The sequence below is a fragment of the Symphalangus syndactylus genome, chromosome 19, assembly GCF_028878055.3.
Source record: "Symphalangus syndactylus isolate Jambi chromosome 19, NHGRI_mSymSyn1-v2.1_pri, whole genome shotgun sequence".
Classification (NCBI taxonomy): domain Eukaryota; kingdom Metazoa; phylum Chordata; class Mammalia; order Primates; family Hylobatidae; genus Symphalangus; species Symphalangus syndactylus.
This window is the reverse complement of record NC_072434.2, coordinates 89713868-89731793: the sequence shown is the minus strand read 5'-3', so window position 1 is coordinate 89731793 and position 17926 is coordinate 89713868. Positions and strand designations below refer to the sequence as shown.

General features: G+C 46.5%; 1 protein-coding gene across 2 annotated transcripts in view; it reads right to left on the bottom strand.

Annotated features, from left to right (window-relative positions):
* KIF26B (kinesin family member 26B) overlaps positions 1-17926 on the bottom strand; it is a 580448-nt gene that overhangs the window by 353418 nt on the left and 209104 nt on the right. For both annotated transcript variants that reach the window (XM_055233556.2, XM_055233557.2), the window contains one exon: positions 12718-13251. In XM_055233556.2, coding sequence (XP_055089531.1) covers positions 12718-13251 — 534 coding nt within the window. The remainder of the gene's footprint in view (positions 1-12717; positions 13252-17926) is intronic.

The window sequence follows — 17926 nt, the reverse complement described above, 5'->3', positions numbered from 1 at the left end:
TCAGTCATGCCCAGGCTCTCAGAGGAGCAACGGAGGGATATGTTACCTCCTCAGGGCCAGTGGTGTTGCAGAAATGGACTAAGTCTCCAGAGTCCCAAAATTAGTGGCTAATATGCTTCTAATCACCTAAATGACTCCCTCGGAGTGACTTCAGCGTATGAAATACATGACTCATTAACTAATCCTCACAGATACCTCTATAAGATAAAGGCATGCTAATTCATCACACTAAAGACTGTTAGCACAGTAAAATCTCAATTAGAAATGAATTAGGTGTATGTCTGGGGTGGGGTAGGTGAAGAATTTTTTTTTTTTTTTTTTTTTTTTTTTTTTTTTTTTACAGAGTCTTGCTGTGTCACCCAGGCTGGAGTGCAATGGCACAATCTCAGCCCACTGCAACCTCTGCCGCCCGGGTTCAAGCGATTCTCCTGCCTCAGCCTCCTGAGGAGCTGGGATTACAGGCGCCCGCCACCATGCCCGGCTAATTTTTGTGATTTTAGTAGAGACGGGGTTTCAGCATCTTTGCCAGGCTGGTCTTGAACTCCTGACCTCAGGTGGTCCACCCATCTCGGACTCCCAAAGTGCTGGGATTACAGGCATGAGCCACCGCGCCCAGCCGAGGACATTTCAATTTTCCAATTTATCAAAACTTGCAAATTATATAATAATTTTAAAAGAAAGATTTATATTTTATAAATACATAAAAGAATAAGAAAGCAAACATATTAATATACCATAAGCATATAAGTAAGGAAACCAAGAATGAAAGGGCTGAATCCTGTGTTTCAAAGAGTTCAGTAAGAATCACGAACCAAAAAAAAAAGAATCATAAACTAGGCCTGAATTGCTTGATATTTCAAATGAATTCCAAAATAATAACGTTTGACTTGTTTGGGTTATTTTAAATGTGACCTCTCCACTACGCTGTCAAATTTTAAATGATTTGAATCTATTTGCTGCTTTCCCTCCTCCCTTAGAAAGGTCCCCAAATATGGGGGAAAACTGGCCCATGAGCCTTTCAGTATTTTATTAATTCACTAATGATAACATGAGATCACATCTACTTAAAATGTGACATTCTCACACGAGATGTGATGTACATATGGAAAGTTGATTTTTTGGCAATATGTCAAGGAGGGGATGCTTTCAGAGTTGCAGGATAACATTTGTTTTATGTGCTTGATACTCACTTTATGGAATTGGTGATGTTTTTTCATCTACCACTGGCTCTTACAATGGAAAAGAGGGTCCTGATTCTATTTAATTTGAGTCACATGAACTTGAGTTGAGTAAAAGAAAATGGCACTCAACGTTCAATCAACTTAACGGAGAAGTTGCCATGTGTCACACACAGCGCTAAGTATGCAACACACACCCTCTCACATGACCCCAATAACAGCTCTGGAAGTTTCCACTCTGCAGAGGAGAAAATTCAGGCACATAGCAGTTAAGAATCCCGCTTGAGGTCACAAGTCAGCAAGGAAGCTGGTGTTTTATTTCTGGTGCATGAGCAGCAAATCCAGCATGACCCCAACCTTTCACTGCGTGAGACTTGGATAAAGTCATTGATGAGTATCAGCCTCAGACTTTCTGAAACGATCTGTTTTCTTTGTCATTAAAATGAAAAAAAGCAGTAGCTGTTGTTTCCCCCTTGGCCTGCTCGCCATGGAGCCTGGATACTCCCTGGCTCTTTTCTTTAACCCATAGGAAAGTGAAAATTCAGCCTGAGGGAACAAGGTCTGGGGACGGTGACTGAGTGAGAAAGGATGTGGGCAGTCCTCTAAAACACAAGATAACTGTGAAAAGCATCTACATCTAGGCAATCTTCTCTCTCACCTGTTTCACCCCCTGTGCAGCGATGCTCAGCTCTGCCCCCAACCCACGCTTTGCCTGGGAGGGGAAAATAACTCCTCCCTTGCGTGGGTGATAATAGCCACATTCCCCCCACCACCCCTCCCCACCTAACCCCTCTCACCCACATCAAAAAGGGGGAGGGATGGTAACTATTAATAGTAACTAAGAAATTCCCCTTTAAGGCACACAGCATCTTACCTACTGTTTCTAGCCTCTTTTTAGAGCCTAGAAATGTCACTAAAGATAAAAACAAAAAATACAGACCAAATTATCAGCTTGATCAGTAGAGAAGGAACAAGGCTCCCCCAGCATCAGTCTGATTAGGCTCGCAACTTAAATTTATCTACTCTCAGGTGGTGGTCCAAGAAGCGCTGTTTACATTTACGTCTGTGGTTGTGAAAGCACAAATGACTTACAAGGTATTTTGTAAGTTCAGAAGACGAGGCTGTTATTCTACGAAAAACCCACGCATACAGGTTGATCACTGACTTTGTCCCTGAGTATTTTTTCATTTTGTCTGGCTCTTGAGAGGTTCCCCTCCAGTATAAGGATGTATGCAGATATGATACGTCCCTCTCTCTCTCTACTTGGCCCATTTTTATCTTTTCCACTTGTTCCCTTTTTTCCTCCAAGCAAAGAACATGAATGAAAATCCCCCACTGCTGACCAGCCATGGACAATGCATCTGCTCCTTCTTCATTTAGCGGTTCAGCAAGGAAAGAGCCCGCATATACCTTTTACTTCTGCAACTTCACTTTTCTTTTTATTTATCTATCTTATCTAGCTAGCTAGTTATCTGTCTGTCTGTCTGTCTATCTATTTAGAATGTGACCTTATTTGGAAATAGGGTCTTTGCAGATGTAATTATTAGATAGGTGCAAAGTAATTGCAGAGATTGCTATTATTTTTAACGGCAAAACCCACAATTGCTTTTGCACCCATATAATAGTTAAGGATTGAGATGAGATCCTACTGCATTGGGGTAGACTCTAAACCCAATGGCTTGTGTTCTTATAGAAAAGAAAAGGACACAGCGAGGCCTAAGACAGAGATTGGAGGGATGCATCAGAAGCCAAGGAATGCCTGGAGCCAACAGAAGCTGGAAGGGGTGAGGAAGGACTCTTCCCTGGGGCCTTCAGAGGAAGCACAGCACCACCTGCTGACACCTTGATTTCAGACTTGCAGTCTCCAGAACTATGAGAATACATTTTTGTTGCTTTTAAAGCCACAGGCTGGGCACGGTGGCTCACGCCTGTAATTCCAGCACTTTGGGAGGCTGAGGCAGGTGGATCACCTGAGGTCAGGAGTTCGAGACCAGCCTGACCATCATGGTGAAACCCCATCTCTACTAAAAATACAAAAATTAGCCAGGCGTGGTGGCATGTACCTGTAATCCCAGCTACTCGGGAGGCTGAGGCAGGAGAATCGCTTGAACCCAGGAGGCAGAGGTTGCAGCGAGCCAGGCACAGTGGCTCACGCCTGTAATCCCAGCACTTTGGGAGGCTGAGGCAGGCAGATCACCTGAGATCAGGAGTTTGAGACCATCCTGGCCAACATGGTGAAACCCTGTCTCTACTAACAATACAAAAATTAGCTGGGTGTGGTGGTGTGCACCTGTAACCCCAGCTACTCAGGAGTCTGAGGTAGGAGAATCACTTCAACCTGGGAGGCGGAGGTTGTAGTGAGCCGAGATTGTGCCACCACACTCCAGCCTGGGCAATGGAGCAAGACTCAGCCTCAAAAAAAAAAAATAAATAAATAAATAATGAAAAAATAAAGCCACATAGTTAGTAGTAAATTGTGATGGCAGCCGTAAGAAACAAACACCTGTCTCTCAGCCTTCACTCATCTACCCACATACATTCATTGTTCTCTTCCCTGCACCTATTGCGCCAGCACCAGATAAATTCTTTCTTAACACTGTGGTTCTTGGCCGTGGCCAAGTTCAAACCAAGGCCTGGGTCCCACCTGCAGATATTCTCATTTAATTCATCTGGGGTGTGGCTTAGGCATTAGGATTTTTTTTTTTAATCTCCCAAGTAATTCTAGTGTGAAGCCAAAATTGAGAATTCCTGCTTTCAGGCAAAGAAATCTTCCCATTCCCCTGCTCCGAAATCCCCATTGACTGTGTCCTGCCTACCAGATAAAATGTGATACCAGCAAACACTTACATGCTGCTCTACAACGTCCGGAGGGCATTCAAGTGCACGCATTATGAAGATTTTTACCAGATGAGGTAAGAATTATTGCTGGGGCAGTTCTGCGAAACCTCCTTCTAACAGATCAAAAGGCCTCTAGCAAAGATGAACTTCCCTCTACACGAAATTCAGTGAAGTCTCTCCTTCCCCTCCCATTCCTTCCATCCCTCCCACCCCCAGCTTGGAATGATGTCTGCAGTTTCAACAGTATGAGACTTACGTAACTGTAATTACTAGCTACCAATGGAGAGTGGCTGTGGTGTGCTTGTTATGATGATTCTATAACAATAGGGAAATCTGAGACAATTGGAAACCAGCGGTGCAGTGTGAGTGACCTCTCATTCTGTGGTGGCACCCAGATGAAAGAACATGACTTGTGCATGGACCAGCCGATCCGCAGGGTAATGGGGTTTGTCCTGTGAGATGAGAAGCCCACATTCTTGGCTGTCCTGCAGGTTTCTGCAGGGACTCCCTGGTCTGCAGACCCCATCCCGCTTCTCCTTACCAAGCTTTTCAGTTAACGGAAGGCTCACCAGGTGTAATAGCTTCCTATTGCTGCTGAAGCAAAATAGCACACATTTAGCAGCTTCAAACAACATAAACTCACCCTCTTCAAGTTCTGGAGACCAGAACTCAAAACTGGCCCTGCAGGGCTGGCTTCTTCTGGAGGCTCTAAGGGAGAATCAGACCCTTGCCGTCCCCAGCTTCTAGAGGTTCCTTCTTCCATCACAAAGGCAACAGATTTGCATCTCTCTCCTCACTGACCTCTGCTTCTGTCCTCCTGCCTCCCTCTTTAAGGACCCTTGTAATTACATTGAGTCCACCCAGATAGTCTAAAATGATCTCCTTGGCCAGATGTGATGGTTCATGCCTGTAATCCCAGCACTTTGGGAGGCTGAGGCAGGCAGATCAACTGAGGTCAGGAGTTTGAGACCAGCCTGGACAACATGATGAAACCTCATCTCTACTAAAAATACAAAAATTAGCCAGACATGGTGGTCCATGCCTGTAATCCTGAGGTTGAGGCAGGAGAATCGCTTGAAACTGGGAGGTGGAGGTTGCAGTGAGCCGAGATCGCACCATTGCACTCCAGCCTGGGTGGCAGAGTGGGACTCCGTCTCAAAAAATAATAAAATTAAATTAAGTGATCCCCCATCTCAAGATCCTTAACTTAATCACATCTGCAGAGGCCCTTTTACTATGAAAGGTAACACACCCACAAATTGTGGGGATTAGGGTGTGGGCATCATTGGGGGGCCCCTATTCAGTCTACCACACCAAGCAAATACCCAGATTGAACGTATTTTTGAATTTTCCTAATAAAGTCTCGGTGTTCCCTTCAGACAACGGCCCCATCCATATTCATAAGCTGTGACTACCCTTTTGGAATTTCACCCTGAACACTCTAGCCTTGAGAAATGCCTGTCCTTGACCGAATATACAAATTGATTCTTTTTTCTGTGTTCACAATTTGTCAAAAAGCATAAATATATATAACCTAATATCCCTTTGACCATCTATAAACAAGAGAAAACAAAACCCATGGTCTTAAGAATCTCTTCCACGTCATAATTTGTCTAATCATGGCATCTTACACTATTGCCTGGCTGGGCAGACGCAGCAGCAAGTGGGAAGCAAGTGGCCCCAGTGCTGGCCCAAGAAGGGGTGTGCTGCATATTTCAGGGCACAAGTGGCTGGATGAGCCCTCAAGAGCTGCGAAGAACATGGATGAAAATCCTATACTCCTGACCTGCTGGAAACACCCACCCCTGTTCCTTCTTGAAAGTGGTTCAGCCGGGAAGAGCACGTGTATACCTCAATTCCCGACATCAGCCATGCTAGAACACACGCTTCTGCTTTCCATGAAGCCGCTATCGGCAAAGCCTCTGAGTACAGCAGCACTTGGTGGGCCTCACAGAGCCTCACCTTCCTCCCGCAGGGGCCCTTGGAAGTCCTCTAGCACCAAGTTCCCCCAGGGCTTCTGATCTCGGAGGAGCAAGTGTTACGCACCGCAGAGGTCCTGCCATTTAGCAAACCGTGATATATGTGGAGGTTGGTGCTGCTTTTACATCCTTTTGTGCCCATACTTTTTTTTTTTTTTTGAGATAGGGTCTCGGGTCTCACTCTGTCACCCAGGTTACAGGCAGTGGTACAATCACATCTCACTGCAGCCAGGAATACCTGGGCTCAAGGAACTCTCTTGCCTCACCCCTCCTGAGTAGCTGGGACTACAGGCATACCACCGTGCCTGGCTAATTTTTTATTTATGTGTAGAGAAAGGGTTTTACTATGTTGCCTAGGCTGGTCTCTAACTCCTGGCCTCAAGCAGTTCTCACCTTGGCCTCCCAAAGTGCTGAAATTACAGGCATGAGCCACCGTGCCCAGACTGTGCTCATATCTTAAAATGTAAAGTCCAGTAATGGTTGTGCTTCACAGGCACAATCATTTCTAAAGCTGTAATAAAGACCACCTCTTAATGACTTCTGCCAGAGTTCAGTCCAGCATTATCTCTCACATTCATTCCAATGCATGTTTTTAGAGAAAGCAGGAAAAATTGTATCAAGAGCATTTTCCTGCAACTCAAAGAATGCACATGGACGGCCTTCATTGCATCAACGGTCCACTATGGATTTATTAGTTGCATATTAATCTAACATCTTCTGAATTTTCTTGACAAGTTCAATTGAGTGAAATCCTATGAAATAAAGTTCTTCTATCCTTTCAAATGCCCCTGTATTGAGTGTGGCATCAAAATGCCAGCTAGGTTCTTTTCACTGCATCTAAGGATTTATTAAGTATGATTATGGTACTTCAGGTTAAAGATTAGCTTGGAATCAAATAACTGGTGGTTTCCACCTAAATCCTTGGGTTCTAGATAGGTCTTTGGCCTGGAATTCTTTCCTAAACTAGGGCCAGTCATGGAAAGTAATCGTAGTGCATCCCTGAGATAGGAGCTGTCTCTAACAAAGAACAACATTTTCACATTAGCTGCTGTGAGGGACATGAGAATAAAATGAGTCCCTGTTGTCCAAGAGTGTGTGATTTAGCAAAAGAGATCAAACTAGGATTTAGAAAACTCTGAACAAAAGAAGCTTCAACTCTCTCAGCCTCAGGTTTCTCTTCTGGTAAATGAAAGGGTTGAAATAGATAATTTATACTGGTATTCCCGCTTTATAGTTCATAAAATATTTTCACACCTTCTTCTTAATTGTTCCCTATAATCACCCCATGAGGTAGGAATTTCATGTAAGGAAATAGACTAAGATGTCAAGCTACTAAACTGGTTTAATAGTTGGTAGAACTACAGGCTTGAACTAGATAAGACTCTGTCTCCAAATCTCCTGCCATGATACAAAAGCCAGTTACCATCTTACAGAGGTGGATTCTAACACCAACATCACCAACATCCTATAATTCTGTGTGTTATATGTACAGCCTTTCCTGCAGTTATTGACTATAATAAATGTTAATCAGGCAAAAGCAGCTGCCATTCAAAAAGAGGTAACTAATCTGTAGTTGATTACAAGGAACTAATCTAGACACATCCTTTCAAAGTCACAATTTCATGTGGTCAAATGAAGGTTGTAACACATGGCTACAAAGACGGACAACAATAGACACTGGGCCTACTTGGGGGTGGAGGGTGGGAGGAGGGTGAGGATGGGAAAACCACCTATTGGGTACTATGCTCACCACCTGGGTGACAAAATCATTTGTACACCAAGCCCCAGTGACACACATTTACCCACATAACAAACCTGCACGTGTACCCCCAAACCAGAAATAAAAGTTGGAAGAAAAAAGATGAAGATTCTAGAGCAGTGATTCCCAACCTTTTTGGCACCAGGGACCAGCTTCAAGGAAGACAAATAGGGGGCAGAGATGGGATGAAACTGCTCCACCTCAGATCATCAGGCATTAGATTCTCGTAAGGAGCGTGCAGCCTAGATCCCTCACAGGCACAGTTCACAGTAGGGTTTCTGCTCCTAGGAGAACCTTATGGCACTGCTGCTCTGACAGGGGTTGGAGCTCAGGAGGTAATGCCCACCCACCCGCCACCGACCTCCTGCTCTGCGGCCCGGCTCCTTAACAGGCCACAGAGTGGTATCAGTCTGTGGCCTGGGGTCTGGGGACCCCTGTGCCAGAGAATTTTCTGCTTTCTCTGTGTGTGTATAGATTATACTAAATGTCTGCAGATGAACAGAAGAAAGTCTTTCTTTGAAAGCCCATCTTATAATCTCCTATTAAATCAATTTTCTAAGATATTTAATGAGAATTATCTTTGTGGTTTGTTCAACATTTTTGATGTCATCTCAGTACTTCCTAAATTACTCTTTTAAAAATCTCTCTGGATCGATTCCTGTTTATCTGTGATGCTTACAGGTTCCTGGTCTTTCTGGAGGTGCTTTAGAAATGTGAAGGATATAGCAAAAGAGAATCAAGAGAATCAAGAATCTTCCTACTGCAATCTTTGGAGATTATTACACAGTGGTGTGAGTCACAGGGACTGAGGGATTCGAGGGACCTTTATGGCCCACGAGACGCAGGTTTCACCAGGCTCACTGCTGGAAGGCCTGTCCGCATCGTTGTCATCCTTGCTACATCTAAATTGCAGAAGGGCAGAGTCGTCTTCTCCCTCATGTCTAGAGGCTCGGGTTCTGTGGGTGTGGAGCCGCACCCTTGGTAGTGACAAGGTCTAGGTGCTTCTCTGCCCCGGGGAACGGCTCTGGCACTGATCCAGAGGCCATCTGCTTTGTGGGGAGGGAAGTGGGAGTGTGGGTGAGCAGGAAAAATGAGGTCAGCTTTCAGAGCAGTCAACCATCTCTGACGAGCTGGCTAGACTGCGAACGGTACAATATTTACTGCAGGCAGATGTCCGCAACAGGAGACACTCAGTCTGGCCAGACCCAGAGCCCCCACCCCAGGGCATCAGGACGACACAGTCACAACACAGGGGACGCGGATTCATAGCCAGGCACCAAATCTCTTTATCCCGGAGAGATTTCCTCTGGTCCCTCTATTACTCAGGGGAAATGCACGAATTGGTCTGTTCTGGAGTTGGAAAGAAGCAACATAACATACCCAGGATGGCCACAAGTTGGTGGCTTGTGCGAATCTTGGTTGTATCCAGCTTTGCCACATTGGGCGGGATTAGGAGCCTGTCTGCATGCCCGCAAAGCAGCGGGGCATCTCTTCACCTCTGCACTCACCTGCCTTCTGTCCCACTGCGAGGACCTCAGGACAGGAACCAGGGTTTCCAGCCCAAGGCTGCAGCCCCACCCACCACCTAGCACAGCGCCTGGTACTTGGTTAGAGATTAATAAATACTTGTACAGCAAATTCTCTTTCATCTGAGTTTGGGAAGAAAGAGGAGGAACAGAATCATTGCAGAAATAAAAGAAACGCACAAATAATCCCTAATCGGCCGTTTAAGCAGCATCGTCAGTGTTTCCGCCTTACACACAAACTTTCAGCTCACTTTGAATATTTTATAGGAAAGCACCAGTTTCATGCTCATCTGTCCTTGCTCATCAGCGCTGGCACAGCCACTAAGTCTTCTAACCTGCCCCTGCCACACGTGACAAGAGCCGGAAGAGTCCTGGAAGGTGAAATGTGAGTTGTCTGTGTAACATGAGTATGTGGCTCGCACAACCCAGGGATGTGTTGAAACGATGGCCTGGGTAAAAGGATGTTCACCTGAGCATTTTATTTATAGTAGCAAAGATCTAAATTCTAATTAATTGATGTTTGGCTATATATTAGGTTGGTGCAAAAGTCATTGCGGTTTTGGCCATTGAAAGTAATGACAAAAACCGCAATGACTTTTGCACCAACCTAATAAATTAGGACATCTCCAGAGTGTGGATAATATTCATATAATGAAATATGCTACTGTTAAAGATAATATTTTAGGGAAACATATAACGGCGTGGGGAAATGTACCCAATGCATTAAGTGAGCTGCAGGTCACAGAATTGAACCTGGTCACAATTTTACAAATTGCAAGTGTATGAAATGCTAGAATGAAGTATCCTCAAATGTTACAGAGTTTATATCTGGGTGACATCGACTTTTAAAGTCTTATTTAAACTTTCTCATGTATTTTAAATTTTATTTTACAACAAACATGCTACGTTTGATAATTTTCTAAATGGTATATTTTAAAACTGCAAACAAAAAAAGCAAATTATCCCACGATGCAAAGAAGCCCTTCTCTGTTCCTGCCCTAGGTTACTTCCAAGATTAGACCGTGAAGCACCCCGCAGGACGCCACTGGTTCCTCGTTACATTTATATACACATCCCAGAAAATTCTATCCAAAAGTCTAGGGGCAGTGAGGCACCTGCAGGTAAAACGAGTTCTTTTCTTTGTGACACCAGGCCTGAAAAGGAACCATATCTGGAAAAGATGTTGGCAGCTTACTCTGTGGTAGCCTAGGAAAGTTGGAAGAAACCGTGGTAGGCAAAGCCATTCCCCGGGCAAGGGGAGAGCTGGTGCTGGTTCTGCCATTGGCTGTGTGGCCACAATCAGTCCATTTCTCTAAGCATCATATTCCTTATCTGTAAAAGGAAGATCTAACACTTGCCCCACCTACCTCATAGGCCTCCTGTGGGGTTAAAGGAAATATGTATATGTTAGATTTTGTAAATCAGAAAGCACCCAGTTAAGTGAAAAGTTCAACCGTCCAAGAATGCTAATATCTTAGGATAATGATCAATGTTTCCCACTTTCTTTCAAGATAGCAAGAGACATGAACACTCAAACACTCTAGAAAAAGTCACCAGGCATTTTGTCAACCACATTTAACTCACTTCACATTTCCTGTACCTTGTCTGGTGTACCAGAACTATGCTATGTGTTCACTTGACTTGTTCCTTTTTCTCCTTGGCTCATGGGTAGATTGGCTTCCCCAGCTTCACCAGTGGGAAGGTGGGGTCAAGAGACTAAACTGTCTGTCTGTCTCTCTCTCTCTCTCTCTCTCTCTCACTCTTCTTTTTTCCCAATTCAGAGTCTTGCTCTGTCACCAGGCTGGAGTGCAGTGGTGCAGTCTCAGCTCACTGCAGCTTCTGCCTCCTGGGCTCAAGCGATCCTCCCATTTCAGCCTCCCCAGTAGCTGAGACTACAGGTGCATGCCACCATACTTGGCTAATTTTTGTATTTTTTTAATAGAGATGGGTTTTTGCCAGGATGCCCAGGCTGGTCTTCAACTCCTGTGCTCAAGCAATCCACCCACCTTGGCCTCCCAAAGTGCTGGGATTACAAGTGTGAGCCACCGCGCCCGACAGAGACTGGATTCTTGTCACTGGAATATAGATGTAAGCAACGTACATCCCTTCTAGGCAAAGCTGGGCCCTAAATCCTCCTGTGAGATCCTCCACACACTCTCTCTTCCCTCATTTCCCAGCTGGTTACAGAAGGTCTGGTGAAGGACTCTTGAGGCCCCTGGAAGACGGTGACGCATTTGGTGGAAGAAGTCTGAGTCCTCACATCACAGCGGAAGGCCACCCACCAAACACCCCCTATGACAGACCCAAGTGAGAAATAACCTGAGGTCTCCAAGATCATTTGCTGTATGTACCAACTATCTCTCGGACTAATACACCCTTGACCGTGGCCGCCTCTCCACTCCAGTGACGGTCAATGCTCTCTGCTGCTTCCCACACCACTGATGCAGGGGATATAGAGGCCACTTGCATTAAAAATCCAGTCCTCATCCAACAGAAAACCCACCCAGGCAAAATCAGAATATCTTTAAAGATTCCCTGGGAGATTTAAGACCTGTGTTTTATTTCTGTGGGGAAACTTGGGGGCATGTTCTAATTTAAATAACTGAAAAGGAAGAAACACTTTTGGCAGCCCAATCCCAGTAGTTCCTAAGGTGAGTTGCAAATAGAAAAGAGTTTGGGTCTGTCAAGGGAGGAGAGGTTAAGAAGGGCGTCTACACCTCTTTTGGAAGGTATAGACAGGGGAGGCAGAGTGCCAACACGGATCACTGATCCTTCATATATTTTATTCTTAGCAATGTCCAGCGCTTCCACAGGTTGCTTTAAAACCATGATTCCTGGGACTCACAATATCCTTTGGTTCAAAAGCCTCTCACTCATCTCACTCTCACTTAATATCTAACATCTCTGTTAACAGGCACAACAATGATCCCCTACTATATGGCAGACATTGGCCTACATGTCATGCAAACACTACCTTATTTAATTCTCGTGACTCACAGCCATTTATAAATGAGGGACTTGAGCCTAAGACAGGTCAAACCGCTTGTGCCAAGTCACACTGCTAATAAGTGGACAAGTCAGGGCTTGGACCCCAGTCCAAGTATCTCTGTGGCCTACCTCTTCATGGCTATGCCATGTGGCAAACCTGCTGACTGGGAAGCCGCTGGCATCACCTGGACCAGCAGGGTCTCTCAGGAAGGAGACACTGAAGAGCAGAGAAAGGGCAGGTGTGGAAAGTTTGGTAGATACAGCAACACCCTCTCAAAGCAGGCAGGCCCGGGTAGGGCACCTTGATGAGAACTCTGTGGGGGCCACATGGAAACACTAGGCTCTGAGTTACAGGGCTCCCGGGAGGAGGCGGAGGAAGGAAGTGCTGCCTCCTTCTCTGCTTTCACTCTAGCCAGCCCTGCTCTTCCTGGCTCATACAAGCTACTTACCTGGTATGGGTACAGGGTGACCCCGTTGGTTCTCGACAGGGACCAGGTGCCATCCAGGTACTGGTGAGCCTGGATGGCGACCGAATTGAGGATGTTCCCATTGCTTGGACTGGTGGCCATCTGGAGGCTGACCTTGGCCTGGTGGGTGGGGGACCCGCTCTTCTTCTCTGCCCCATTGCTGACCCCAAGGCTGCTGGGTTTGCTGCCGTGCTTGTTGGCGAAGCCTGTGTAGTTGGAGGTGGCATAGGGGGCGGGCACAAAGGCCCAGTCCCTGGGCTGCTGGAGCCCACCCACGTGCCGGGACGCCACCAGGGTGGGGATGTTGGAGAGCGGCGTTGGGGAGCCAGGCGAGGCGTCGTAGTGCTCACTGCCAGCTGCCTGCTCCAAGGTCAGCACCATCTGGATGGCCTCCTGCTTCAACTGGTTCAGGTGAGTGGCGCAAATGTCACAGCGGTTGTCCCGGTCGTTCCATGCCTTCCGGATTGTGTTGGGGACCTGGAGTTTGTCGTGAATCACAGCCGAGAAAGCAGGGTCCTACAGAACACAGAAGCAGAGGGAAAGGAGATTCTATAACTCCAAGGCTACTAGTGCAAGTCAGATACCTGGCTTACGAGTTAAGCCCTAGATGTACTCAGAGTTTGCTAGTTTGATTGGCATTCAACAGAAATGAGAAGCCACACTGGCAGAAAAGCCTCTATTTTTGATAAACACATTTGACAAGTGTAAGAATTTTATAGTGAAAACTTTTAAAAAGAAGTTAAAAAAATAAATAAGACTTCTAAGTATCTTCTTCGCCAGGCTGGTCAAGAACATTCTTTTTTTTTTTTTTTGAGACGGAGTCTCACCCTGTCGCCCAGGCTGGAGTGCAATGGCACGATCTCAGCTCACTGCAACCTCCACCTCTGGATTCAAGTGATTCTCCTGCCTCAGCCTCCCAAGTAGCTGGGATTACAGGCACCCACCATCACGCCCAGCTAATTTTTTGTACTTTTAGTAGAGACGGGGTTTCACTGTGTTAGCCAGGATGGTCTTGATCGCCTAACCTCGTGATCCGCCCACCTCGGCCTCTCAAAGTGCTGGGATTACAGGCGTGAACAACCATGCCGGGCAAGAACATTCTTATTCTTACATCCACTGAAGAATTATAGCCATCCCTGGGCTCTCCCAAGGTGTTCAATCAGAAGGAACAAACATTTGTCCAGGCATCATGGGGGATGAGTGCAATTCTGGACAACTACACTGAGGCCCCTTGGCCCCCTGTTACCACAGAAAGTTAGTTGCAGATGGAGGTGCAACCTGCAACCTCAGAGATTCTGTTCCAAGAAAATCTTGGCCTTCTCAGCATTGTGTGCTAAGTACCACTGGAACAGAAGCATTTAATGGATTTAATGAGAACAATGTCTCTTATTTACTTTGCTTTAGGATTACACAGAGAAACAAGCACCAGGAGTGTTCGCTGAGTGTCAGATAGTTTCCAGTTCTGTCACTTGTGACCTTGGAGTTCTGCAGTGACCTCACACAACTCACTTAACCTCACCGAACCTCTCGTCTGTCACACAGGGCCATGGCCTCTCCTTATCGTAAGGACCTTCCAGCTCCATGACTCCATTCGTGGGGGAATGGGGATAGGAGAGTGTGGTCTGTGCGTATATGAACAGGGCTACTACGCCATTTGGGGGGTTCAACAGTTGTTGCAGGTAATTGATAACGCTCATCTCAAGGCTTATTTACCTCCAGGACAATAGGTAGAAAATCTGCCCTTCTGAAATTCACTGTCAGCTTGTATGGGGTAGAAGCCCCATCAGAGCTGAAGGCGGTTTGCTGAGCTGTAGGCAGGGAGGAAGTTGTGAGGCAGTGACATGCGAGGAAGATCAGCAGTTGGGGGGTGGTTCTTAATTATGATCCATCTTGATTACAGGCTCCAGCTTTTTGTTTTCCCTGTTTAACTGCCCTGAACAGCTCCTCAGCGTGCACTGATTAATTGATTAATAAATCAAGAGGCCTCTTTACACTGCAGCAGCAAGGGGTGGCTCAGGAGGGAGACACTCGAGACAGCCAGACACAATGATGGGAAGCAATGGGAGGTTCAGGTTGAGCGAGTCTGGTTGAGGAAGTGATGCAAACCGTATGAGGCCTGCCTCGAGGCGTTCTCCTCAGTGACAGGGTCAGAGTCTCCAATCACAACTCAGAGCGTGCAGTAGGACCTGAAAGGGCCCCTTAGGGACCATTCCAGAACACAGCGTCACCTCAGTTTACAGATAAACAGGTCCCAGAGGGTTAAAAGCGTGGACTATGCCTAGATTTCTTGACCACCAGTTCATGATTTTTCACTTTAAGCCAAAGAGCCATATCCATCAATAGATTCCCAGTCTCCCACAGACACAGAAGGGTTCCAGCCCCATGTTTTCACTAGGAAATGTTCATTCATTCAAACGGGATTTATGTGGGCCCCAGTATATGCAAAGATACAGTTTCTTGTTTTTTTTCACATAACCAATGGCTTATGCTTTCAAGGCACCAAACTCTTTGGCTTCAAAAAGCCTCAAATCAATTGCTTATTTAGAATATTTTTGCTAACCCAATCACATGGAAGAAGTGCCACAGAAAGGAGGCAGCTCTAAGAGAAGTCATGTCAGCCGGGCGTGGTGGCTCATGCCTGTAATCCCAGCACTTTGGGAGGCCAAGGCAGGTGCATCACAAGTTCAAGAGATAAGAGACCATCCTGGCCAACATGGTGAAACACCATCTCTACTAAAATACAAAAAAATTAGCTGGGCGTGGTGGCAGGTGCCTGTAGTCCCAACAATTCAGGAAGCTGAGGCAGGAGAATCACTTGAACCAGGGAGGCAAAGGTGAGCCAAGATCACGCCACTGCACTCCAGCCTGGTGACAGAGCAAGACTCCATCTCAAAAAAAAAAAAAAAAAAAGAGAGAGAGAGTGAGAAGACGTGTCTACACATCACAGTTTATTTTCAATGCTAGCCATTGGAGTCTGGATTTGACTCTGACCTCGAGACACATCCACTCTCCAGAAACTGCATGAGCCATCCCTGGCTCTGAGGGCGCCTCTTCTCTTTTCTTCCTTGTTTTTACTCCTCTCCCTTGAAGCACCACCTTCTTTATTCAGCTTATTGCCACTTGTGGCTCAGCTGCTGACATTTAACAAGCAGGTACTTTGGTTCCCGGCACCCCCGGTGTTGCCCCAGGCTGGGCGTCTGAGGGCGCATGAGAACAATACCCGTTCTCTGGGAGTTCACAGTCCAGGGGGCCTTCTGGGTTCCTGGACTACCTAATGCTGCATGCCTCTGCTGCCGTCTCTAGCCCAGTCTGTAATGACTCACAGGACCAATCCGTACGTACATGGAGCTCAGTGCTCCCCCGGGGTTCACAAGACATCAGCACCAACTCCAGCTCCTCACAGCTGTCCTCCACTCACAGCTGTGCCAGCCAGAGCAAGCCCAGCGAGCACCAACAGAGCCATTCAGCACAGCTGGGCCCACCATCAATCCGACCGCCACAGCCAGCCAGGAAGTAGACAACAACCCATTCCTCTCTCGACCAGGGAAAGGCTGAGACTGAGAGTCTTTAACGAAAATGTGGTTGCTGGCTGATGTCAGAGGCGTTTCTTCAATGAAGCCACCCTTGATCTAAAACCCTTTGTGAGTTCTCATCATCAAAAGGCCTCAGTAAATCAAGTGCTTATTCACATATTATACATAAATATTTTAGTACAATTCACAACTTCAAAAAGGCACGGTCAACAGCCATAGCTTTCTGTAAGTGCTGAAATAAAGAAGATCTGCCTTAAGGGAAGGTAGTCATAAACAGGAAGAAAAGGGAAAAGGAGGTCGGGCGAGATGGCTCATGCCTGTAATCCCAGGACTTTGGGAGGCTGAGGTGGGCGGATTACCTGAGGTCAGGAGTCCGAGACCAGCCTGACCAACATGGTGAAACCCTGTTCCTACTAAAAATGCAAAACTTAGCTGGGTCAGTGGTGCATGCCTGTAATCCCAGCTACTCAGGAGACTGAGGCAGGAGAATCTCTTGAGCCTGGGAGGCAGAGGTTGCAGTGAGCTGAGATCACACCACTGCACTCCAGCCTGGACAACAGAGTGAGACTCTGTCTCAAAAAAAGAGAAAGAGAGAGAGAAAAGTAGTGTTCAGAGCCATAGATGCCTCGAATTATACCATGCTTTCCTCATATGGACACAAAAAGAATGGCAGTGGCCTCAGGAGATGGACTGGAGCCATGTCCTCTGGATCAGCTGGTGCCAAAAGAAGCATCCAGTCTGTCGTGCTGCCTAGCTCGTGGGCTTCAGAGACATCTGTATCGCCTAGCTCTGATCCATCCTGGGACCTCAGACAATAGTCTCACGGGAGCAGCGATGGGCCCACCCACAAGCTGAACGTCTATGTTTAAGGTCCCAATTTTTATTGGCACTTGTGCAACATTTTCATCCTAAATTTTTAAGTTTAAGGATTCGATACTCAGAACACTCTTATCTTTCAGGAATATATACCAAATCATTTTTTTCCCTACTTCTCCCACGAAGAGGAATACGAGAAGACACATAGGTGGTGGGGCACCATGGCTCACGCCTGTAATCCCAGCACTTTGGGAGGCTGAGGCGGGCGGATCACCCGAGGTCAGGTCCCCTCACTAATTTCAAAAGAAGAGAAATAAAGATAATGTGGCCAAATCTTAATTAGCCATTGTCAGAGAGGAGAGTTTAAGCATCTGAAATTGAAGGATATTCCCAGCATGCCAGCTTGGGGATGCTACTTCTTCCTCGGGAAGATTTTTAATTTTTTTTTTTTGAGATGGAATCTCGCTCTGTCATGAGACTGGAGTGCAGTGGTGCAATCTTGACTCACTGCAACCTCCACCTCCTCGGTTCAAGTGATTCTCCTGCCTCAGCCCCCTGAGTAGCTGGGACTACAGCTGTCCGCCACCACACTCGGCTAATTTTTGTATTTTTAGTGGAGACGATGTTTCCCCATGTTGGCCAGGATGGTCTTGATCTCTTGACCTCGTGATCTGCCCGCCTTGGCCTCCCAAAGTGCTGGGATTACAGGCGTGAGCCACCGCGCCCAGCCCTTCCTCAGGAAGATTTTGTTCATCAATGCTTATCAGCTCCCTGACCCTTACATCTCCTGTTCCGCCTGTGCTTGACGGGGTGTGAAGGACCAAGGAGACACAGAGGGTCAT